Source organism: Anopheles ziemanni, chromosome 2 (genome assembly GCF_943734765.1).
Source record: "Anopheles ziemanni chromosome 2, idAnoZiCoDA_A2_x.2, whole genome shotgun sequence".
Taxonomy (NCBI): domain Eukaryota; kingdom Metazoa; phylum Arthropoda; class Insecta; order Diptera; family Culicidae; genus Anopheles; species Anopheles ziemanni.
In genome coordinates this window covers 742,883-766,551 of record NC_080705.1, presented here as the reverse complement: position 1 = coordinate 766,551, position 23,669 = coordinate 742,883, and the positions used below count along the sequence as shown (strand labels likewise).

General features: G+C 44.6%; 5 protein-coding genes across 5 annotated transcripts; 3 read left to right on the top strand and 2 right to left on the bottom strand.

Annotated features, from left to right (window-relative positions):
* Nucleotides 1-2,531: 2,531 nt before the first annotated feature.
* LOC131283051 (bacchus) lies at nt 2,532-6,924 on the top strand. The gene is made up of 3 exons (XM_058312610.1): nt 2,532-3,061; nt 5,681-5,831; nt 6,404-6,924. The coding sequence occupies exons 1-3, from the start codon at nt 2,957-2,959 to the stop codon at nt 6,460-6,462; spliced, it is 315 nt and encodes a 104-aa protein (XP_058168593.1). The 5' UTR covers nt 2,532-2,956; the 3' UTR covers nt 6,463-6,924.
* A 5,087-nt stretch (nt 6,925-12,011) lies between these two features.
* On the top strand, nt 12,012-13,670 carry LOC131283867 (L-2-hydroxyglutarate dehydrogenase, mitochondrial). Its single transcript, XM_058312804.1, has 3 exons — nt 12,012-12,193; nt 12,266-12,575; nt 12,653-13,670. The coding sequence occupies exons 1-3, from the start codon at nt 12,117-12,119 to the stop codon at nt 13,583-13,585; spliced, it is 1,320 nt and encodes a 439-aa protein (XP_058168787.1). The 5' UTR covers nt 12,012-12,116; the 3' UTR covers nt 13,586-13,670.
* Nucleotides 13,671-13,854: 184 nt separating this feature from the next.
* LOC131281195 (post-GPI attachment to proteins factor 2-like) lies at nt 13,855-14,867 on the bottom strand. The gene is made up of 2 exons (XM_058310455.1): nt 14,290-14,867; nt 13,855-14,220 (listed from the first exon to the last, which is right to left on the bottom strand). The coding sequence occupies exons 1-2, from the start codon at nt 14,741-14,743 to the stop codon at nt 13,865-13,867; spliced, it is 810 nt and encodes a 269-aa protein (XP_058166438.1). The 5' UTR covers nt 14,744-14,867; the 3' UTR covers nt 13,855-13,864.
* A 252-nt stretch (nt 14,868-15,119) lies between these two features.
* Nucleotides 15,120-21,048, bottom strand: LOC131282932 (ubiquitin conjugation factor E4 B). The gene is made up of 6 exons (XM_058312478.1): nt 20,704-21,048; nt 17,150-19,677; nt 16,907-17,078; nt 16,720-16,832; nt 15,780-16,648; nt 15,120-15,709 (listed from the first exon to the last, which is right to left on the bottom strand). Exons 1-6 carry the CDS (start codon nt 20,722-20,724, stop codon nt 15,642-15,644), a joined length of 3,771 nt encoding a protein of 1,256 aa, XP_058168461.1. The 5' UTR covers nt 20,725-21,048; the 3' UTR covers nt 15,120-15,641.
* A 380-nt stretch (nt 21,049-21,428) lies between these two features.
* Nucleotides 21,429-23,539, top strand: LOC131282415 (mitochondrial import receptor subunit TOM40 homolog 1-like). The gene is made up of 4 exons (XM_058311870.1): nt 21,429-21,752; nt 21,906-22,168; nt 22,239-22,468; nt 22,561-23,539. Exons 1-4 carry the CDS (start codon nt 21,569-21,571, stop codon nt 22,886-22,888), a joined length of 1,005 nt encoding a protein of 334 aa, XP_058167853.1. The 5' UTR covers nt 21,429-21,568; the 3' UTR covers nt 22,889-23,539.
* The last annotated feature ends 130 nt before the right edge of the window (nt 23,540-23,669 follow it).

Sequence of the window (23,669 nt, the reverse complement as noted above, 5' to 3'; positions counted from 1 at the left end):
GGGTCGATCGCTGCGTCTATCCGAACGGTGCATCGAATGATCTGTTTTCATTTTTCTCCTCGTTTCAACAACACCACAACAACAACAACAACGCCAGCACCGTTGCTTGACGGAACCACACGTGAAACGGAAGAGGCAAGAAAAAAACAGCAAACACACGCACTTTGCCAAACTTTCTCCTTTTCCTTTCTTTTGCTTTCCACCTCCGGGGTGGGGGTATTTGATGCAGGTTGCTCTTTTTAATCTTTCTGATTTGGAACTCACATTTCTTTCGGTGGACAGATTTCTGTTGTACTTCTTTACGCTTGTTCACTTTTGAAATTTCTAACGCATGTTATCGACACGTGTGCGCTTCGTTGCACGTTTTGTTTCAAGCTGGAGAGATATCGTTCAAATGCGCGCTGGTGATCCGGCGTTCAGAAGATTGTCGTCCGGGAAAATCGGTCTCTCGGTCCGTAACTGAATCCGACGCACTACTGGCTCCACAAACTGCTGCTCCACTGCGCGAAAACACCGTCAGGCCTCGCCGACAGTTATGTCAAGACAGAAGAGCTTCGCTGCTCTGTAGCACTCTGCGATCTCCCACCGCCACTGGACCGCCGACGGCGGAACAACGCGAGCCACAACGAACAGCTGCGGGAGCGCGAACTCGCGAGACTTTCTTTTTAGTAGGTCAGTAGTATCTACACCCGAGTCACATGCATCGCTCTCCCGTTTGCCCACCTGTGCGAAGGCTGTGTGTTGGTTAGCTTTTTAATTTTCTCTCTAATTTTCTTCAAATCCAACAGTCGGCGGCATAGAATGCATGCGCAGCAGCATGGGAAGAAAGTGATGAAATTGTGCAATTTTCGAACAGTCCCAACTATGTCCAAACGGAAGGGAGTGTCGGATAGCGGTGAGGGTATACCGGTACAGTGACGGCATGCGTTTGAATCCTGACCAAGGCCGAACCCACAACACGCGAGGGGATTAACCCTACGTCGTGTCCTGTGAAGGAAAACCCCCGATTTCCCTGTCGAAACGATGCGTAATCATTATTTTAAATGTTGGACACATTTGGCTGAGAAGCATGTTTAGGATTGCACAGTTAGGCATCAATTCCGGTAAACAAAGTCATTCCAGTAAGATTTTGAATCTTAAATTTGATACCGGAAACAGTATGCTGGTCCTCTCTCTAGTTTTGTTATTCCGGCAAACTGTCTTGGCTTGAATTGGAAAAATAAATTATAACTGTAGTAACCTCGTATGGTTGATTATCCTCCCGGAAACATTCGCTTAAACTGTATATCTTAACCATTCAAATTCATGATTTATTCGAAAATCGTATTTTGGAATTATCCTGGGAGAATTGTTCTTTTCTTGCATAATTTTGACGAAATTTGAAGTTTTGAAATATTAAACTTTTTAGAAAAGCTTTAGCCAAAATTTCAAGCTTTCGTGTAATTTCGATGGCGAAGCTTTTTGAGCAGAACTTGTAAGCTTCAGCGCATTGAATGCTGAAATATGCTACCAAGTTCGTTTTTCAAAATGATGAACCATTTTATTGAAATTAAGTAAAGAAACCTACACTACATAAGTAAAACTGTTAAATAATATGTCGCAAAAAACTCCGTAAAATGCAAAATTCTTTCGAAGTTACAACCTTTTCCAAACGATATGGTATAAATTTCAAACTACAAGTATGAACGGTTATGTCAAGATAATTCGTTTATTTTTTGATTCCTTTGAAAACAAAATGCTGCTTGATGAAATTTTTACTATAAACTCATAACTGCAACATGTTTACCACATACCGCATGCTCATACTTGAAACATGCGTTATTTTTAAACGCATTTGAACGACAGGGTTTTTGAAAAAGGTTGGCATCATTCACAAATCAGAAACACACATTTACTATCTATCGCAGTAGCTACAAAGGCAAATAACGTGCTTCTGTTTGCCACTATTAGTTGCTTCATTCATAGTTGTAACGTTCCAACTGTTCGTACGCTGGCAGTTTCATTGATGGATTCCCACGCCAAAGCTGCGTGAAAGCGCACCTCAATTGGAGTCCGCGAATAGCGGGACGAAGTTGAGTACTGTACTTCGTGGAAAGGGATAACAATTCACTTTGAAAAGCATGTTTGCTACATGTCATTCAAGACTCACCACCGCTAAGCGTCTAGCATATATGCTCTGCGACATGCTATGCACTCATGCTCGCAGAGCACTCAACATGACAGTATATACCGAAGCATCAAAGCAAGCGTGCATCAAGCGAAGGCATACACTCATGCAGCCAACACAAATTTTTCCTAGATTCTACTCATGCATCCCTCTTGGAAATGAAAATTTAGCTCCAATTTTATTGAAAACCACACAATTGGCAGCTTAAAAGAAAGAGAATTTTGCAATGCATCTTCACGAACAAACAATGTGGCCGAATTCGGCCTCCTGGGGTCACTAAAGGTGAAAAAGAAATGCCCCTGTTGGGATGCAAAGGGGCCCGGGCCCCTCACTCTGCCAAGCTCGAGCAGCGTCACAGTCGTATTCGAACGGTCAGTGCGTTGGCATCGTTTGTCCTGAGCGGTTGTTCCGGGATCTCTTCGTGTTGTAAGCTACACAGCCAAAAGCAAGGCATCAAGCTACGCTTGAAGTTGCAAAAGGGATAGAAAGAGAGAGAGAGAGAGCGAGAGAAAGAGGCGCTAAACGCTGAGGATAAGTTTGTACGAGCGTCATTCATCAACTGTACGTTGGTTATAGCGTGTGGTAATACTCGTAAGACGAAGGCTGGAACAAGACCGCGCTTTACCGCTTTTACAGTGCAAGGAAAGAAGCCTCGTTGACAGCAACACAAGCGATTGTTAGTGATATACACATCTCATCGCGTCCTGCACCACCGGTACTAGAAGCAGACTTAACTAAGGAATTAAAAAGCCCCCCCCGCTGCACCAACAACAACCAAAACCAACCAAAATGAGTTCTGCAGACAAAAACAGTGAAGTTGAGGTTGAGAATGTTGCCGCCGCTGAAGAGAAAGCAGAAACCAAGGAGGTGAAAGGAGTGAAGCGGCCTGCTGATGTGAGTATTCTTACCATCCCAACCCTCCATCATCCTTAAACTGAGCTGATCTTCAAGTTCGCCGTCGGGACGAGGACATATTGAGTTGGTTGGCGAATTCAAGCCGGTGTTGTTACCGCACATCTTCTACCTTACCGGATATCATCTCTAGTAACGATTCCCGTCACAGTGTGCTATGCGCCCCACCGTAGTTTTTTTTTTATTAATATTTTATCAAATGAGTCGGGGGCGCCTCCTCCGGGTTGTGCGAGTGCGTACCTGTGGTGTGTTCAATTGCCAAGCGTCCTGCGTGCATTCCGGGTTGACATAGTTTGTATCGATCGATAAAAACGTATCAATAGAGCGGTTTTGTTATTCACAGATCAAAATTGGAATTGTTCATTTAGCCGACCGTGGTTATGAACAATCTTAAAATCACTAGCTTAAAACGGGAGTGCAAGGTGCTTTAGGCAATGATATGAAAAAAGAGCTTAGTAACACAAGAGGTCGTTACGCCAAGAAGAAGAACAAGAGGTGCGTGTGAATTAGCGTGTTTTGAAAAGGTGTTTTTTGGCGCCATTCGCTTGGCATGTATGAATGAACATGTTTCAGCCAACTACTATTATGGTTCCAAAAACTGATTCCAGCATAAGCATTCGCATGAATGGGAATGGAAACTATTATAACGTTGTAGGAATTGCTACACATTTCCTCTTGAAAAATAGTACTATCGCACACCGGCCGGCTTTTTCACGCACACTCTCCCAGTCGCGCTGAAATGCGAGCGTTTATAGCTCACACATACACAAGTAGCATTTTAAATCAAATTGGAAAAGAAGTATGGCTACTCCGTTCAATGGCGCCTTTTCATATGTTCCTTGGAAAAGGTATGCTTTTTGTAGGAATAATTAATTCGTTAACATGAACTGCGGAAGGTTTTAAGAATTCGAAACATTTAATTGCTGTAGGTTTTTGTAACTTTCTGGAAATGTTAAGAACATTCGTTATGTATGCTGTGGAAAGACATGCTTACTTTTGTTAACATGGTGTTTGAATTCTAGATGGGACAGAATGTCATAATGCGTGCTTGGATTTTAGTTTTGATGTCGAAATTTGTCTGCTAGCAGTCGCAATGATCTATTTTTGATTCCATTGGGAGAATAGAATCATTTTTTTGCGTTTTTTCCCCCTAGAGAAAAGTAAGGTTATAGAGAGAGAGAGAGCATGAGAAAAAGAGCACTAGGCAAAAGCTAAGATGAATTTGTGATTATGCCAATTTTTTCCACGTCCGAGAGCATGGGGAATTTTCAACATGTCCTAGATTTTCGAACGAGTCTGGTAAATGCCCTCAAAAATACATAATATGGTTTTGGCCACAGGTGCACGATTATGGAAATGACCTTGCTAATTATAGAGTTGCTCTTTATGCTTTGATAACATGTGTCTCTCGCATGATACTCTGTACGATGATTGCAATTAATCTGTAGAGTCATAAAGAGAAATTGTATTGTATGTGACTGATGAATTGTAAAATGGCGATCTGAAAAGTAAAAGTTTTCTTTAAAACATTTAAATGAAATGTTCATGGATGACGGCGTCGATAGCAGCAGCACGCTTGTTTAATGCTCATGCGATCGAAAATCCCGCTCCCGCAACTCGAACACATTATACCGTGCGTATACGATATGCGTTCCTAACGGCGTCGTTATGCGCGAATGTGCGTGTTCTATGTTTCACCAACACAACGGAATCTTCAGACGCCGGTTGTTATTACACATCCGTATGCGCGAGTGTGTTTGTGCTAAAACCGTTAAACGTTTTTACTACACTTTATGGTTTCTTATTTTTGTTGATTCATTGTCCTATCAACACCCAGTTACATAATGTCTATTGTCAAAGGCGTTAAGAAAGCTGCGTTCCTAGTAAGATGCGAAGGGCCACTCTTTAAAATACCCGTTACAGGAAGCACGCTACGTCTAACGTACGCACGCTTCATTCAACTCACCGGCAGTAGGAAGAAGTGTTGGTGATGGAACTTGCAATCACCAACATCACCACACAAAACCTGCCTCAAGCGGTGTGCGTGTGTTGGTGGAAAGGTAAACAAACTTTTTCTCGCAACGCTACCCCCTCTCGCTACCTACAACCCTCAACATAGAAGAGAGTGGAATTACAGAAGCGTTATGTTGGAAATGTGAGAGAAATCAACTTGGTGCCAATGTAGCTTAATTTTTTTAATTCTCCAGTGTGCTCATGTAAACTGTTAAAAAGGTTATGGATGTTTCCTCTTATAGGTATGTCATAATTCATAATTTATATTTGCCTTGAATTAAGTTGCCATTAAAGTCAACGAAGCTGGCGAGCCTGTAAAATGACATGCCGTCACGAAACAAGTACACAAGTCAACTTATATAGAATTATAATTGTTTCAAATTCAATTTAGCTTCATGACAAAATTGAACGAGAGTTGTATATTCTGGTTTGGGTTTTATTATAGTGGGAAAATGTGTTCCTTGCTTATGTCGTCAGGAGAAGAGTGTTGCCCTCTAGAAGTCCTTTCCTGCCCTTGGGATAACCGCTGTTACAGTTAGGAATATCACTAGGAAATGTAATTCAAATGGTCTCTTCTTTCTGTTGCAGGAAAAAACTCCAGAGTCGAAAAAAGTGAAGAAGGACGAAAATGGCGCTGGTGAGGAGGAAGAGGATGTAGAAGATGAGGGTGAGGAGCTGGAAGGTGAGGACGAGGAGTACGACCTTCCCTACGGCGACGAAGAGGACATCGAGGCAGAAGGTAAGACCGAAGGAAAACAAATGGTGGTGGTAAAATGAAATCAAGGGTAGCAAAACGAAGCAGATGAGAAATTCCCGCTCAGAAAAGCGATTGCATAAACTTCCGGGGCTTAATCGTCAAGGCATTTAAAACGGAAAAGATCTCTGGAAAATGATTGCAATCGCTTAAAAGTCCAGCAATCGACTCTTCCATGCTTCAAAGAAAAGGATGCTTGGATGGAAAACACTAGCACAGTTTTCGCGCCAAATTCTACTCAACACATGAGACCATGTGTCCTTGTCTTCTGTCACTTCGATTTAAGGATTGCGGCGTTTCTGTGTGCGTGCCCATCAATCTTGCATCCGATAAGGATGCAGGATAACTAAATTTGATATGTTTTGCTACAAGATGATTTATTATACCACCATTCTATCATGTCATACAAATCAATACCCACGGTGAACATTGTCGTACTAACGATTTATGGTGGTTTCGTCCACCTATTTTATTCTTTTTTTTTTCTATATCCTTCCTCGCCCTCATCGGACGCGGTACAACGAAAAAAAAAAATCGGTTAAATTACTAATTCGCAGACGAAGAAGAGGAAGAAGGGGACGAAGTCGAGGGAGAGGAGGACGATGAGGACGCGTAATGAATGAGAGTGCGTATGTGAGAGTGAGACTAACTAAAACAAAAAAAGAAAACAAACAAAATAATTAGTAATAGGTGATTTATTATTTTGAATTTGTGTTAGTGGAGCTGCAAATAAGTATATGCATCAAGGAAAACAATTGTAAAGTTTGTTTGTGTATATATTTTATAAAAAAGGAAGAAGAAAACCTAACAAAATAAGCGAAACACGCAGGACGACAGTACAGTGAAGATCACGCGAGAAAAAAAAATCACATAATGGAAACGAACATAGAGCAGGGAATAAGAAGGCAGCATCCATAAACCACCTTCTCGCACTCGTAAAGGGTGGAGAAGAGGGAAGTAAACCACCAATTACAAAAAACAGGAAAAGGAAGCACACACATACACACTACAAATGGCTCACTCATTACGATCGTATACACCTCAATGCCCCACTGCACTACTACTTCTACTTTCTCCTTACACATGCCAGAGAGGAAGGAGCGAAATTCCCCAAAGGATACGGGCAGGATACAGGGAGCCCTTATTAGAAAAGCGAAACCTGTGGCGGAAGAATGGTTCTACCGTAGCAAACTTGGCACCTACCCCTCCACATGGTGGTAGTAGTAGTAGTAGTAGTAGTGTAAGGATAATGGAGCAGAGATGGTTGGCCAGAGAGCCAGAGAGCGAAAGAGACAAGATGAACTAGCGAGTCTCTTAAGGATATCTCAGTTCAGCATTTTGTAATCTAAGCAAATCCCCCCCAGAAGTAAGAAGTGGCAGATCCGGTCATGCACTCTTAAGATATCACTCACAAAGTCATCCTGGCAATTACAATTTCAAAGACAGAAAAATCTAGACAAAAAGGACAACGAGAGAAAGGAGAAAGGGAATGAGCGAAAGAGATTGGCAGCAAACGAAAATCATTTTAAAACTGGGACATTTTACAACCACTACACACTACTAACGGGAAGGTAGTTTTGCCAAAATCTCCATCGTTTTTGGTGGAGGAGTTATACAGTGTTAGACGGAAAAAAGGTGACAGCATTACATAACGGATAGTAACCTCAACTTAAAAGTACTTTCCTTCTTCGCTGGCACAATGTGTCTCAAGCAACAGACAACAGGAAGAGGGGAGGCGGGGGGCCCTGGCTATAATAGGCTTTTGAGACATTACCATTTTTATGTAGACAGCAACACGGCATATTACTGGACTGTTTTTCCTGGAAAGCCTACGGGTAAAGGGCCGGAGCCGGTCGTTCAATTGGGATTTGAACTAACCCTATCTTGACTCCCCTCCTCTGCCCCCCCCGTGATCATGTCAACAGAAGTCAGGTCAGGTGGTTGTATGGTGCAGAAAAAAGGTAGACGTAAAAAAACACTGTAGACTTATGACGGATCTCATCTATTCGTGTGAGTCATTTTAGTAGATGTGTGTGGAGTCAGGGGAGTGCAGGAGGAAGTAGGAATCCTCCCTGAGGATGCAAAAGGGAGAGGGATTCATTTCCTCCTTTTTTCAATTGAGATTGGTCGATCCCCCCCAGAACACACATCCCTTCACCAAACGCACTTCGTGCTGGAAATATAATACTGTATGTGCATCCTGGAACAACTTACCGTAATACGACTTCTATTACTACTAGACAAAAAGAAAACAACGTTAAGCATTAAAGGACGTAGACTGACCAGAAACAAACATCCCGACGATTACTACTAACACGACGATATAGCAAACGGATATCGACGTTATAATTGCAAATAGTAGGGACACACAGCAGTTCTTGCATTCAAAACCCATGTTAAAAAAAAAAGATAAAAAATTAAACCGATGGTAAAGGAAGATGATGTAGCCGTGGAAAAACAAACATAATATAGTAGCAGCAGCTGCAGGTTCAAGAAGAAAAGGTTTTTATTTAGTTTGTTTTGTATTTTTTTTTTGAATCATAGTAAAAATGAAACCACTCGTTTACACCTGAAACCTAGAAGTCAAATAGTATCTGTCACACTAACGGATAAAACTTATCACGTACACCGGAAGGAATAATTATACCCCCCTTCACGTCCGCCCCCAAAAACCTACCTTTTAATTAATGTTTTCGGACAGAAAATACTATGATAATGGTAAACTTTAAGATCGTTCGTGGCGAAATTCGTCATGGCAGATGCGGAAGAAATAAAGAAAAAGAAAACATTGACACAGACCTGAATAAAATGACTGGTTGGACGCAGCTTTAATCAAGCCTCTGGAGCAGCCCAGGGATAAGAGGCCCAAAACACAGCAATGTTGCGACAGTCTGCCGCACGGAGTCTGTGTTCTTCCCAACATAAAATCGTAAGTGGCTTATTGTAGTGTGGGTAAGCGGGGAAGCGCGGGATTGAGGGAGGAGTGTTAAGCTAAGGGGTTGAATCACAAGAACATTAGGAAAGGTTTTGTGGTAGCTTCAATTTTACATTATTCTTTTTTAATTTTTTTTCCAATCGCTTCCTTGGCGTGCCGCATTCTTTTTCGTGTCACATACTGTTCCAGAACACCGGAAGATCCTTCAGAAGAGCAAAATTCTCTTCTCACAAGAGAGAATCCGCACTTTGGGGTAAAATGGGAGCAGAAGAGTACAATAACAATAAAAAAAACTAACGTACCTAATATAAAACTACATGCCGAATGTTAACCTCCACACTCCCCACTATCCTTGTGTAGAACTTTTCAACGTAACTCTTCAGGAGGAAAATAAAAAATTATTGATAGTTGAGAGATCGGTTTTTGGTACCGCATTATTGTGAAGTTACGAACAGTTTTCTCTATTGATATCAAAGTAGACAGTTGGAAAAATAAAAATCATTTTTCCCGGTAATTGTTTGCAAGTAGAAGCGAGCTTCCTCTTTCCTTTTAAAAAAGGTCCCTCCATATCATTCATCCGGCTTGCGTTAGCGTTTACGTCCTGACTGAGGGGTGCTATGTTTTTCTGTATACACATTTTTGGTTACACCTGGTGGGTTGCATCTTGCAGCTGACCCTGTGAGTGCGGTCTTTTTGAATAAGGGGATGATGCGTGCAGCTGCGTGCGTTGGCCGATGAGTTTTTTTTCCTTTTATTGTCTAAAATAAACTCGGTATGGCTTAACAACAATTCCTTGGAACACACTATCCATCCTGCAACAGTTTGATAGTTCTCAGTTAGGCGAGAGAGTGAAATTCGGCCTATTTGAAAAAGACGCTTGGAAAAGCCGGTACATAGCAAAAGCTACATCAACGCCGGGATGCGTGGCGTCGGTTGTCAAGAAAGAAGGAAGGGGTGGCACTTACGAGGGTTAGGTGTAAGATTGCTTGGATGGACGTAAACGCGCATTATATAATATTGCCGAATTTTGGTTGTAATAATCTTTACATAGATTTGTTTCATAATATTTGTACAATTTTGAACAACACAGTAGGCCTTGTTTCACCTCAAGTGGGTTCCTCATCAGTAGAACGCTGTGTCAACGGACACGACCCTCTATATATTAATTTGCCGATAATGGCTCGAGTTGGCCTACGGGGCTTGCATCTACTAACCGTAGGGGGACAATTGAGGGTATGCCGATAATTCGAGGCGTCGTCCTTCTTGACGATGTGACTCGTATCGCAGTGGATCGATTTTATATTTCCTGCCGCGTTTGCCGAAAGGCGCAACCCGGATGGAAAGAGAAAGGTAGCAATGAGGAAAAAAACCCAGAGGAATGAAACAACAGACATGAGAGATGCGTAAAGGAAAAGGGCACCTTCAGGTGGGCACAGGGATGAACAAGAAGACAAAATATATGCTTCGAAGCCCATCGAACACGAACGACAGGCGGCGGCGGGGTGTGGCTTGGTTGGTCGGCTTGGCTTGTGGCCGACCGATAAGCCGAAAAAATAAGCTCGTCACATTTCCCGTGAAGAGAGCGCCATACCACGCCACGCCACCATGCCATACCACGCTGCTACTTTCCCTACCCTTCCTCAAGAATTCCATTTCTCCACGACCGATTCCCCTCGTCGGTCCCTTCTACCTTGGGCCGTTTATGCTCGAGTTCCGCGCGGTTTTTGCAAAAGTATTTGTTAGGGCTTCCGGAGGATCCGGAGAGGTATACGCGCAGGGAGAGAGAGTGAGCATTAAACATGGTGTTTGAAGCCGGGGGTTGCCGGTAGCTGTAGCATAAACGAACACTTTTTCCCATCTGCCACCAATCAATTGTGCGCATGTTTGTAACACGCAGCATAGCGGACACGAGCACACGCATAACACCGTGAACATGCTCTGTGCGCGTCCCTTTTGTAGTGTGTGTCCATCCATAAAACCTTCACTGTTTTTTTTTCTTTTATTTTTTACACACAGAATCAATTTGGCTTCCCATAGGATAGCCTCTTTGCCTTACTCTATCAGCTTGAACAACGCTTATGGGGCACGTTCTAGAAAAGTACAGAAATGTTGGTCTATTTTAATTTTATTTAAGTACCCGAATGGTTTGAAGAGTTAAAAAGGATACCATTAAATTACAGGGAAGGAAAGTAACAGAAATCATTAATTTTTACAAATTCGAAAGCACGAAACGCTATGCAACATCGGTTTCCACTTTTTTTTTTCGATCCATTTAAAAATAACCTTTTTTAAATTCCTTTCACTTGTGTGCACCATGTGACACAGCGTCGATTCCCAACGATTGACGTGGATTTCAAAATTTTAAAATGTTCAAAATCCGATGAAAGCGTGGTTTGTGTCTGGGAAGCAAGCTTACGAAAGCTCAAGCGTACAAAGCTATAGCTTTCAATGAAGGTGCAAGGATCAAGGAAGCTGGAAATTACCAGCACCAAAGCAACAAATTAAAAACCGGGGAATTTAGCGTTGAAAAAAGTAAGAACTAAAAGCCTGAAAGGGTCAAACTCGACAAAAATCAAAGCAATTGGGAACATTTGTCCAGGCACTCTATAACTCATAACAAAAACTGTCAGCTTTATCCTTCCGACTTGGAAGGAAGTTCGCAGATCCTGCGACTCTGTACCATGCCTGAGCTTTTATGTTTTCGGCGCTTTCAAATTGAGATCGGTCAACAACCTTCATGAAGATGAAGGTCATGGAAGGTGACTACATCGAAGATGGACACAGTTTCAAGGTGCTTCGAACCTGTGTTTTATTACAGGGTTTCGATCCATATAATGGAATGATATTTTCAACCGGTTGAGGGAACTTTGCAATCATATTGGGGAATGTGTCAGACAGCTAGGGGAATCGAGCAAACCCACCGGCGAGCTTCCCCTATATGATAGCAAAGTTCTCTCAACCGGTTGAAACTATCCCTTATGCTTTTAAAATGTTCTCTCTACCTATTGAAACATTCCATTATATGGATCGAAACCCTGTATTTTGGTACTTTTTTTTACAAATCACCCTTGAAGACCGACATTGACACCGCGGACTGAAGACGACCAGTCTTGCAACTGCTCGTCGTCGTCGTAGGTGACACAGATTGTTTGGAGGTTCAGAATAATGAAAACAATCAGATAAATTGTTTTCTTACGGTAAAGATATTATTTTTCCAACCCTTGAAACACCCTCCGGAAAGATCATCTTCCCAGTTTGTAGTTGGTCGGTGTCCTCTTAGTGAGTGTGTAGTGTCGTCGCGCCTTGGAAAGCAGTTAAGTGTCCGATATCGCAAGATGATGCTATCGAAGAAGCTTATACCCCGCACCATTGCAAATATAGCAACCCGGGCGTATTCCGTCGAAGCTAGTAGGTCAGTGCAGAGGGCACAATGCTCAGTGGGGGAGATTTTTTAGGGAATTAACATGCTATTTCATACTTTCAGGAATTACGACATAGTGGTTGTGGGTGGAGGCATCGTCGGGACAGCATCGGCTCGCGAAATTTTGCTACGACATCCAACGCTCAAGATCGCGATCGTGGAGAAGGAACCGAAACTCGCCTTTCACCAGAGTGGACACAACAGTGGTGTGATCCATGCAGGCATCTACTACAAACCGGGTTCACTCAAGGCGAAACTTTGTGTCGAGGGTCTGCATTTAAGCTACAAGTACTTTGACGAGAAGAATGTGCCCTACAAGAAGGTCGGCAAGCTGATAGTGGCCACCAACGCGGTGGAAGTCGAGCGGTTGAATGTGAGCATTGCTGCAGGCGCTAAGGGGGGGATTGTTTTGAAAATTTCAGGTAATCCGATTTTATGGTTTTTTTGTAGGATTTGTATCAGCGTTCGTTAGCCAACAATGTACCTGGTGTGCAAATGGTCGATGAAGCGAAGATCAAGGAAATCGAACCGTACTGCAAAGGACTGAAGGCCATTTGGTCGCCCCATACGGGTATCGTCGATTGGGGCCTCGTAACGCAGTACTATTCGCGTGACTTCAAGGCCGCCGGAGGGGACGTTTATGTGAACTTTAAGGTGAGCAAATTCACCGAAGCAACGGATAACCTGGACTATCCGATTGTGGTGCGTAGCGAGAAGGGTGATGAGATTCGCGCCCGAAACATCCTCACCTGCGGTGGATTGCAGTCGGATAAGCTGGCCGAGATGACCGGTTGTCCTTCGGTGCCGAAGATCGTCCCATTCCGGGGCGAGTACCTGTTGCTCAATCCGGACAAGTGCCACATGGTACGTGGCAACATTTATCCCGTGCCCGATCCACGGTTTCCTTTCCTTGGCGTGCATTTTACGCCGCGCATGGATGGCAGCGTGTGGCTCGGACCGAACGCAGTTTTGGCTTTCCGCCGCGAGGGCTACAAGTGGTCTGACATCAACGTGCCAGAGCTGATCGACGCGCTACGGTTCCCAGGACTGATCAAAATGGCCTCCAAGTTTATTGGTGCTGGCATTATGGAAGTCGCCCGCTCGGCCATTATACCGTTGCAGGTACGGGAGCTGCAGAAATTTATCCCAGACATCCACGAATACGATGTAGCCCGCGGACCGGCCGGAGTGCGTGCCCAAGCCCTCGATAACGATGGCAATCTCGTCGATGATTTTGTGTTCGATCATGGTAAAGGAAACTCGGCCCTATCGAAGAACATACTTCACTGCCGCAATGCCCCTTCGCCCGGGGCGACAAGCTCGTTGTCGATCGCGAAAATGATTGCCGATAAAATTGAGGAAGAGTTTCACATTGCTAAGTAGAACCCGAAGCGGAAACCGCCTACTGCCATATCGGAATTGTGTGGAGCAATCAATGGAACTAGATTCCAACGGGTGGTGTTGCAATTTATTTTATTTCACGGATGCGTTTTATTGCCTCGACGGTTCATTTGTTGCCTAATATTTAAGAATAAACAAATAAATTAAATAAAACGAAGAAAAAGCGTTTACTAACTTAAAAAATTGTAGATTTTATGTACAAGCGCATTGTCTCATTATCTTATCTCTACTCCTAGGGCCAGGTGTTACGACCACGTCAGGTTAAACGGCACTGAAATGTATGCCCGTGCGCCAGTGGAAGTACATGTTTGCATTGATAAAGTCCCAGTAGGCCGTCATATGGAAGCCGATGTTGGAGTACACGAAGATGTACTCGCTAAGTGCGAACAGCGAATAGATGCCCGGCTCGCAATGGTTGTTGTGGCGGACGAAAAAGTATACCGCGCACACGATGGAAGCCACGTTGATTACTAGTAGGCGGCGTTTGTAGCGTAAGGACTTTCTCTCCGCCAGCATTAACATATCTTCCGCACGCGTCAGTCGATTGATAAGAACCACCATCAACATGTAGATTATAGAACATATCACAAAGGCACCGAAGCAAAACTTGTGGATTTCTGCAAAATGAAAAACAAACTCGTCAGAAAAGAACCATTGCTTCCGATGGGGTCTACATTTTGACCTACCATAGTTGTTGCTCGATGTCCACAAACTTAAGCCGACGAGCGAACTTAGTTCGACAATGTTGAGAATGCACGCCAGGTACGCCCATTCTTTGCGGTGTTTTCGGGACAGCAACGAAAGGTGATGGTTTTTGTAGAGGAATGCGATGGCGTACCGTGCCGGGGCGTGTAGCAGGATTGAAAACTGCCACACGAACCGTTGCGGTTGGTAGTTACCGATTGCGGCTGACAACGAGGGCAGAAAGTTGTACACCAGGCAGTGCGTTGCGTTCGCTTGCTCAAAATTGTACAGCAGCGACCAGATGAGGCAGAACAGAAAGCCGACTACCGGCAGCAGGACCGTCACAGCTGCAACCCTACTGAAGCGAATTCGAAACGTGCTCCTACGCATTCCACCGTAGGGTGCAGTCGAATCGCCGGATCCACCATCGTCCAGCCGCTCGTATTGGGGCAGCATGCTGTTCTATACAAGTGATGTTCTCCTGCAAAACGTGCAAAGTGGCTTTGGGACCAACTGTTTACACACATTGCATGGCTTTTTACAAACATAAAACACTACCCAGCGCAAGAAAAAAGAGCACAACGAATGACAAGAGCTGCAGGCGTGAACCATCATCTGATGGAATGTAATCAAACGAAATGGATGTAAACAAACCAAAGCTGTCAAGTAGTTCCAACAAAAATGCAACGCAAGGCTGTTTTAAATACCGTCAGTTGTAAAACCGTTGCAATTTGTTATTTGCAGAAAATAAATACGTAAGATGGCCTGGAAAAAAGCACCGAGGTACAGTGATAAACTACATCAATTATTTTACATGCGAACCGGGATGTATTCAAGCAATTGACATTGTTCAATCAAACACGATACGGATGTTTCAGAGATAGCTGGCCACAAAAACACTCACCTTATGTTTTAACTGACACAGAAGCGGAAACCGCCTTCGAGGACATAGAGATAGATCCGAAGAAATGAGATGTTGTCGATCCTGTTCAATTATACATTTGAATGATAGATATTTGCTATGTTTTGTATTGTTTTTTTTTCGTACACTACTATTTCATGTTAGTTGCGTAGACTATTGTATCTGTGCAGCATCGTAGAGTGAGAGAATGTGACAGAAAACATTGGGATTAATAATTTCGTTTATCATGTGCAGTACATTAACATAAGCGACTCTGAGAATTCTGGCTTCAAATTGGGGGTTCCCATACTACCGTTTTCATAGCGAATCTTTGTATCTTTTTAAAAGACTATTATTTTAAAGAATATTGAACGGGACCAGGTTGGGACAGCAAGAGAGGGGGTAGAAGCAGCTACATCAATTTGCGTCTCTGTTCCGAATCCATGTGGTCATTCAACTGGATTTCTTTTGCGCCCGATAGTCTTTGATCCATTTTTGAATGCGTTCCTTGAGTTCCGTTGCTGGAATCGGATAAGTAAAATTAGTGCTCTGAGTACATGATCGTTTCGTAGATTGTCCACCATGACTTACCAGGTTGCAACATGTCTTCTGTCAGTGGTTGACGATTGAACGGATCAGTGCTGCTGTTCAGTAGATGGCGAGTAATGATCGCACGGTCCATAACGGTGCCCGATGGCAGTACCACAGGATCGGTCATCAGTGTGTCCATCAGTGGGTCCTTGAAATCGTCCGGTGCATCCGCAAATTCATCGGCATTTTCCTGATTTTTCACGTAAATTTCCGCTGCCTTACGGATGAGCTTCCGGAACTCGTCCACGTCTGCCTGAGGCCGTACGGCAATCCGTTCGACCCGGTTGGCAGCATCCTCGAAGAACCGCTTCTCGAACGACCGCTCGTCGGCCGCAAGTGCGGCGGCAAACTCATCACAGCTCAAGTGAAGGTAGATGTCGATCAGCTGCCCAAGCAAACGTCGCGGTTCCCAGCCGTACTTGTGCGGATGGCGGACCCGCAAATCGTTGCACTTGGGTCCGCACAGCTGATGCAGGTTGTAGTTGAGCATCGAGCTCAGCCGATCGATCAGTTCCGGGCGCAGGAATGGCTCCTTGATGTCGATCGTCATATAGTGGAACATGTCGACGGTTTCACGCGCGAGCGTGAGGTAGGAACGGCACTGACGCTCGTCCTGCACTAGCTGCCGCTGGCGGCTCTGTTGCGCTTCCTGGGTCAGCGCGTTCCAACCGGCATCGTCCATCATGAGCACCTGCGTTTCGTGGATGCGCTTGAGGTACTCCAAGCACTCGTCCAGCAGGTAGGTCGTGTCGTTTAGGAAAAAGTTGACAAACTTCACAAACTGCTTGCCGCTCTTCGACTCGTTCACAATCGCCTGCCGGTGCACGCCACTGTCCCAAAGTCCCTTGAATAGATGACTTATGTGGTATCTGAAAAAAACGTTAAACCCATAATGGTCACAGCTGTGGGCACATTTCATTGACTGATGTTTGGCATTTACCTTATTGTAAATTTGTCATAAAATTCAGTACTTTGCCCTGTCGTTTCGATGTCGGTATAAAACTTCATAAGTGCACTTACTAACGCAGTCTGAGCAAGTTCATGATTAATTATCTGTCAAATGGGAAAAGGAAGGAATGGTATTTTAATAATCTCCCCAAACCAACCACCGAGCAGATTCTTGTTACCTGTAAATACAGCCTTGGCGAGGTGGTCTGTATGGTTGGAGAAGTTACGAACAGGACTTCTATCAGTTTGGCAGTGATGTAGGGATTTTTGATCAGATGTGGCGCACAGACCAACGTGAGAATCCAGGTGATGATCGAATTGTCCACATAGTCGATAACGCTGATGCTATGTCTAAGGAAAAAGAAGCGTATTACTAAAATGTTAGTCGTCGGTTTCTGGTTATTTCCAGTAAGAATACTTACTGCATACAGAAAAGGATGAAATCAGCAATATCCTCGATGTACCACTCGGGCAGGGCGCAAAAGTTTTCACTCGCCACCAGCGTCGACGGATGTTGCTTGTTGGTGAACGGTCCATCAATCGGTCGATTTTCGATCTGATACAGCATATACTCGCAAACGGACGAGTAGAACTGCATGCACGCACTCAGCACATTCGGGTCTATGATCGCTATGTCGCAGCTGAGCTTCGCCTTCGAGAGCTTGTTGATTTGGTTCACGCACCGATCCCGTACCTGCTTGTTGCGGCGGGCCAACGGAGTATTTTCCCACTGCGTCTTGGTAGCGTTCAGCTCATCGACCATGCGCTGCAGTTCCTTGGTCGCGCGGAGCAGCTTATTGTAGCGCTGGATGGCCGGGATGATGCCGAGATGGTGCGCATGCAGCGTCAGAAACCAGCAGTGCGTGACGAACTTGTGCTGCTCCCATTCCTTCACGTCTTGCAGGTTCCGGAGCCAGTCGGTGTACTCCTGGGAAGAGAACTTAAGCTTCGTCTCGTCCTCGATCTCCACCAGACTCTCCGGGTGGTGCGGGTACAGCGGGTCGATGCGAGATAGGTTGATTTTCACCGACAGCAACTGGAGCACCGACATAAAATTTAGCATGAACCCGTCCTTCGCTAGGAACCGATCGTCCGCATTGTATTGTATTCGCTTTGCGTTAGACTTCAGGATTGCGGCGATGTAGTTCAGCATCTCGAACCGGCTGTACTGGTTCGATAGCAACACCAGGAAGATCGAGTGCAGCACCTTGCGCGTGCTACTGAGAATTGCATGAAACGAGTTTGCCAGCGTCCGATCGCACACGTTCTCCGAAAAATGGTGGCTGGCAAATTTGGGGTTTTCATCCAACAGCACCGACAGTGAGAGGAACGGTGCCAAGTACGACACCTTGGAGATCTCCCGGGCGAAGTACTTGTCGGGGGTGAACGCCGTCAGGAATATCTTATGCTCCACGATCAGCAGGCAAATGGGATTCGTGTTATCGACGCGCGTTTCGATCAGCTCCTTCAGTCGGTTCAGTGGATCGGCAACGATATTTTCATTGCAAATCGCATTCTGCATGTCGATGAACAAGTCGTCCAGCACGGCATTGAAAATCACTCGAAAATCTTCCTCTCCCTCCGAGCTACGACTTTCCGCCATCAGGTTCGACATAAAATCGGCCGACACCTTATTCTCGTACATGAGCGTTAGGAGAGGCGATTTTTCAAGCGCCGTACTTCCGGCAATCGTTCCTTTCGTACCACTCGCGGCAGTTCCGCCAGTACCACCGATATCACCATTTCCACAGAAGTTTTGAAAGGTGTTTTTGAGCACCAGTATGGCATACTTGAGGGCCTGCTGGCGCACCACGGCGGTCACGGAGGACAGTGTCTCCGAGAGGTACATTTTTTTACTCTTTTTTACCTTGGTGTAGCTGTAAAGTTCCTCGTTCGACCGTAGATAGCAGCCGATTAGATACTCTAGAGCCGCCACTCGATTGTTGGCGAACGCCTTCATCGAAGGCTTCGACGAGCAGAATGGCGCAACGTCTTCTTCCGCTTCGCCGCCGTCAATGTCCATCGGTGTGGTGGTCGCATTGTTGCTTGCGGTGGCACGTACAGTGCTACTACTCAGAACCACCTCGTCCAGCATAATCGGCTTAACCTTCTTACTGGGGATAGAGCTCCAGCTGTCGGACAATCGCCCCGTATCGCTACCCTCTCCCGATGGTTCGATCAGCTTGCCGTAGTAAATATCTTTTATGATCTCTATCATAACCTCGGCACAGAACTCCGCGTAACGCTGCCCGTTCAGCAAATCGATCGCGTTTTCGAGAATTTCCGAGTCGATAGTGAAGCGCGAATTGGAGTATCTGGCTTTGCTGTTGATCTTCATGATGCGCAGCATTATTTGCAGCAGTTCATCTTCGGCCGAAGTTTGCGTATCCTGCTCCGGAGGAACGTTTCCCGGCTGTGCGCCAGCGCCGACATGATCGTTTTCTTTTTTTGAACCTACATGATCGGACGACGATCGTTTTTTGTACGCCCAGGCATTAGGCGATGGTACCACAGCCGGCGGCGGGGCCGACTTCATCCGATGAGCAGCTGTAGTGGCTGTTGTCCCTATTGCAGCCGGTGTGGGGACAGAAGCTTTCGCTTTCTGCTGTTGCGACTGGCCGACCGCGTCGAAGCCACCGCGAAGTATCAGGGAAGCTTCAATCTTTTCGGGAAGAATTAAATCCGTCTTTTGGTCCGCACTGCTACCCCCCGGTGGGCTTTCACTATCAACACTGACGCTGTCATTATTATTGCTGCTCGTGGTTCCCGATTGCTCAGGATCGGTATTTACGGTCGCTTGAGGATCTGCGATCGGTACTTGTGTCGTTTCTGTTGCTTCTGTTGCCGTAGTGCTTCCGGCAGTTGGGGGTTCGGGTACAGATGGAGTCACATTGTTGGACACGTTTCTATTATTTTTGGCTTCCAACTTCCTTAAACGCCGTGCTCTTATCTGTAATGATTGTATTAAAAATAAAAGAGTTAATCATCAAGAAGTTTTTCAGTACCACACAAAACGACCCAAATTAAGATTGTGGTCCAAAACCACATCCATACTCAAGTAGCAGGATCACTATTAAATCTAACCTCGTGATCGTACAATCGAGCGTTTTGCTTTACTCGCAAAGGAGAATTGTTTTAGACATTATTATGACAACCAAGATGCCTAATTGTGGCTAAAAAAAATGTAACAATGTAATTTATGAGATGTGCGCCGCACAGTATGATTCGCAAACACTTTCATCCACACATTTCCATGGATTCTTTTTTCGGTGGGAAATTTTTCTCAATCACCCATCTTTGTTGCGGAGAAAACCTTGACTTTATTTTCACTTTACGCTTCATTCAAGCAACCGCCCCCACGGAAGGCAACAGTAACTGCTTGGATCGGAGAATAAATGTGATGTTTGTTTCTGCGTTTCGTTTCATTTTCGTTGTTTTTAAGCTGCTACAGAGAGATCGGAGATTGTCAAAGTATCGCACCACGGACGACCATGTTCGTACACACTGTTTGCTTTACTTGATGCAGAGTTTGTTTCCCTTTTTATTTTTGGACTATTTTATCTTAACATCGCCATTGTGGGCCACGGGACTTATGCGTAGTAGTACGTGGTACTGCATGCTACTAGGTTAGCGGTAGTAGTTGTGAGTAGTTGGACAAACGCCTTAAGAAATTACATATCAATACGGCAATGTGATCCAATCCGATGTGTCCCCATAACGTGTTAATCAAAGGAGCCGAAGATTCAACGTAATACAAAAGATAAATTATGTTTCTTCAGACTAGCACTGCTGTAATTCATTTGGCTTCCAAGCATTCAACATTTGATCACAAGGACAATGGACGACCATGAGTAGAGGGCATCACCGTTGACCGTCTCCCTTTTCCCAATCCCACCACCACCCACACCTATGCTGCACTCTACCAAGTGCAGAGAAACATAAAATCGGAGTTCAGTTTAGGTTCCCTTATATTTACCTCTTCTGGCGTTAGCTCCATGGTGTCAGTACGAACCACTAAACCTTTTGCTGGCAAACTGAAACTAGAAGCTTTTTCACTTCCCAAACTAGCCTTCGTTGTCACTTATTGTTTTCGCTAATAACAGCTAATTGCACACAGCAGTTGTTCACTCGGGTTTTATGGTGATTACAGCAGTCCAATTCACTTTTGATTCACTTTTCTGCTAATCGATGTCACTGGTACTTATGATTATGTTACAAAGAGAAACGATTCGATTCTGCGATCCAACGAAATCGAATCAACAATGAAACGAGTTCACAAATGGATCGTGCGAGCCTTTCCTCTTTGCCTCCTGGCTTTGTCTATCGCGTTTCCTACCGAAATCGTGCAATGATATGCGAAACAATCGTCTCGAAGATCCACGAAGACATCAGCGATGTTCCAAGGTATTTGAAACTCAGGCGAACTCAATGTTGAAGATTGAGACACATGTCAAGAAAAGCGTTCGACAATTCTGGTTCGGTTTTCCTACGATTGGAAATTAAATAAGCTACTTCGGTGCTGTTAGTTGAGCGTACCGAAAAAATATTTCATAGTTCTGAGAGATTTGGTACTAAAGTAAATTTATCGGAATTTAAAATCCTCCAAAGATATGACATGGATGTCTGGTCTGACACCGTGAGGCAACCCTGCTGTTGACAGATCTGTTTTTGATGTTTCGCCACTCGTGGAGTGGTCTTCGATCTGAGAATCGTGTATCGAAAGAATTCACGAGGTTTGTGGTAAACGACGAAGAATCACGGAATTGTGTAGAACAGTGAACTGTTAGTCCCTTCGTCCAATTCCTCGGCTTGCCTGAAGTCAAAGCAAGTGCGCCAAGATCATGGGAAATGTGTTGGCCTCGTCGAAACCCATCACTGGTCCCGGTGGCTTACCTCCGCCGATGCCAACAGAAGCGATACCCGCCGCAAGCGATGGAACCGGCGTGAGTGCGGGCAGATCGGCGACGGAATCTAAACCATTGGACAATCCTGGCACCATGGAGGATCTTCACAAGAAATGCAAAGGTACGGTCGCCAAAATACACAGGATCTACCGCCTACATTAGCGGTGTTGCCGTGTGTTGCATAATCACCAAATATTGACAGTTGCGTTTACATGACTCTTTTTTCCTTTCTTTCATATGCGCCTGCTCTCAAATCTGGTTAACATGGCTATAGATGTGATGCCAGTAAACTTTGAAGGAGCCAAATTAATGATCAACAAGGGACTGAGCAATCACTTTCAGGTGTCACATACGATCAACTTAAATTCCTCGAATACTAGCGGTTACCGTTTCGGCGCCATGTACGTCGGTACGAAACAGCTGTCCCCAACGGAAGCATTCCCCGTTGTGCTTGGGGACATTGATCCTTCGGGAAACCTGAATGCAAACATTATTCACCAGTTGACTCCGCAGGTTCGGTGCAAATTTGCTTCTCAGGTATGTGCGAACAAAACTCCCTTGGGTATACGACCTTTAAGAAATAATACTATCTTTTGGTCACTTTTAGATCCAAAGCAGTAAGGTCACTGCCGCCCAACTAACGACGGACTATAAGGGATCGAACTACACGACCTCGCTTACCGTTGGTAACCCAAATCTAATCAATAACTCTGGTGTCATTGTGGCACACTACTTACAAGCCGTTACCAATCATCTGTCTATGGGAGGCGAATTTGCATACCAGTATGGTCCAGCAGTTCCTGGTGGACAAATTGCTTTAATGTCAGCGGCAGCAAGGTTAGTAACCTCATAAAGAGGATCAAATTGTTGCTGGGTTAAAGTAATTCTTATTACCTACTCTTCATTACCATTCCATACGCTACGCAAAGGTATGCCACCGATCTTTTCACATGGTCCGGGACGGTCGGGGCGGCCGGAATTCATCTCTGTTACTACCAGCGTGCCAGCGAGCAGTTGCAAATCGGAGCTGAAGTGGAGACCAGTTTTCGCATGCAGGAAGCCGTTGCCACTATTGGCTATCAAATTGACCTACCAAAGTCGGACCTTGTGTTCCGAGGAATGGTGGACAGCAACTGGACGGTTGGAGCCGTCTTGGAGAAGAAGCTACAGCCCTTACCTTTCACTTTTGCTCTCAGTGGTTTACTGAACCACACAAAAAATCAATTCCGGCTCGGGTGCGGATTGATAGTTGGCTAGAGAGTTGCCAACGTGAAGAGTGAAAGTCAGTCGTCTAGTGCTTGTGGTTGCGGTAGAAGATATTTGATTTGATCAAAATAAGCATTTCCGGAGAATCCTGACACATTCTATGCAGAAAGACTGGGAGGGAGAAAGAAGCAATATGCTCTGGTGTGGCTGCATTAGCAACATCGATGAGAAGACATTATGAATTATGCTACAACATACAACACTACCCAGGGAAAGTAGCAAACAAGTTACTTGTGAGTAATAGCAGAAAATACAATGAACAAACTATTGCAAAATATAGTAACAGAAAGATTTAACAGAGTCATCACCCTGTAGAGGGAAAAGCAAAGTGCTCCTATGATCTATCCCCGTAAACTTTGTTTTGATAATGCTGGTAAGCAGCACTACATATGATCTATCTTGGAATAATATGTTGCTTGTTTCTCGTCTGAAACTGCCCACGCCATAGTGTGTCAAGTCAGAATAAACAAATCGCGAATGCGATCCACAAAAGTAATGCACATCGTACCTCACAGTAAACATCATTGTTCAGTTCGGAATCATCGCCTAGTTAGTATAAGGAAGCGAAGTTATTTTTGCTTCATCGAACAGTCATTCGGTTTTATTAAAAAGCGAAAAACACGACCAGCTTTTGTTATTCACCGCCATTTGTTTAAGATATTTTTTGTTTGCTTTTTCCATTTTTCTCTTCCCCTTTTTCACAAGTATGCATAGTCAAACAACTTGTCCGTAGGTTTGTTTGCTTGCTTGCCACTTGACAACTTTTGTATGG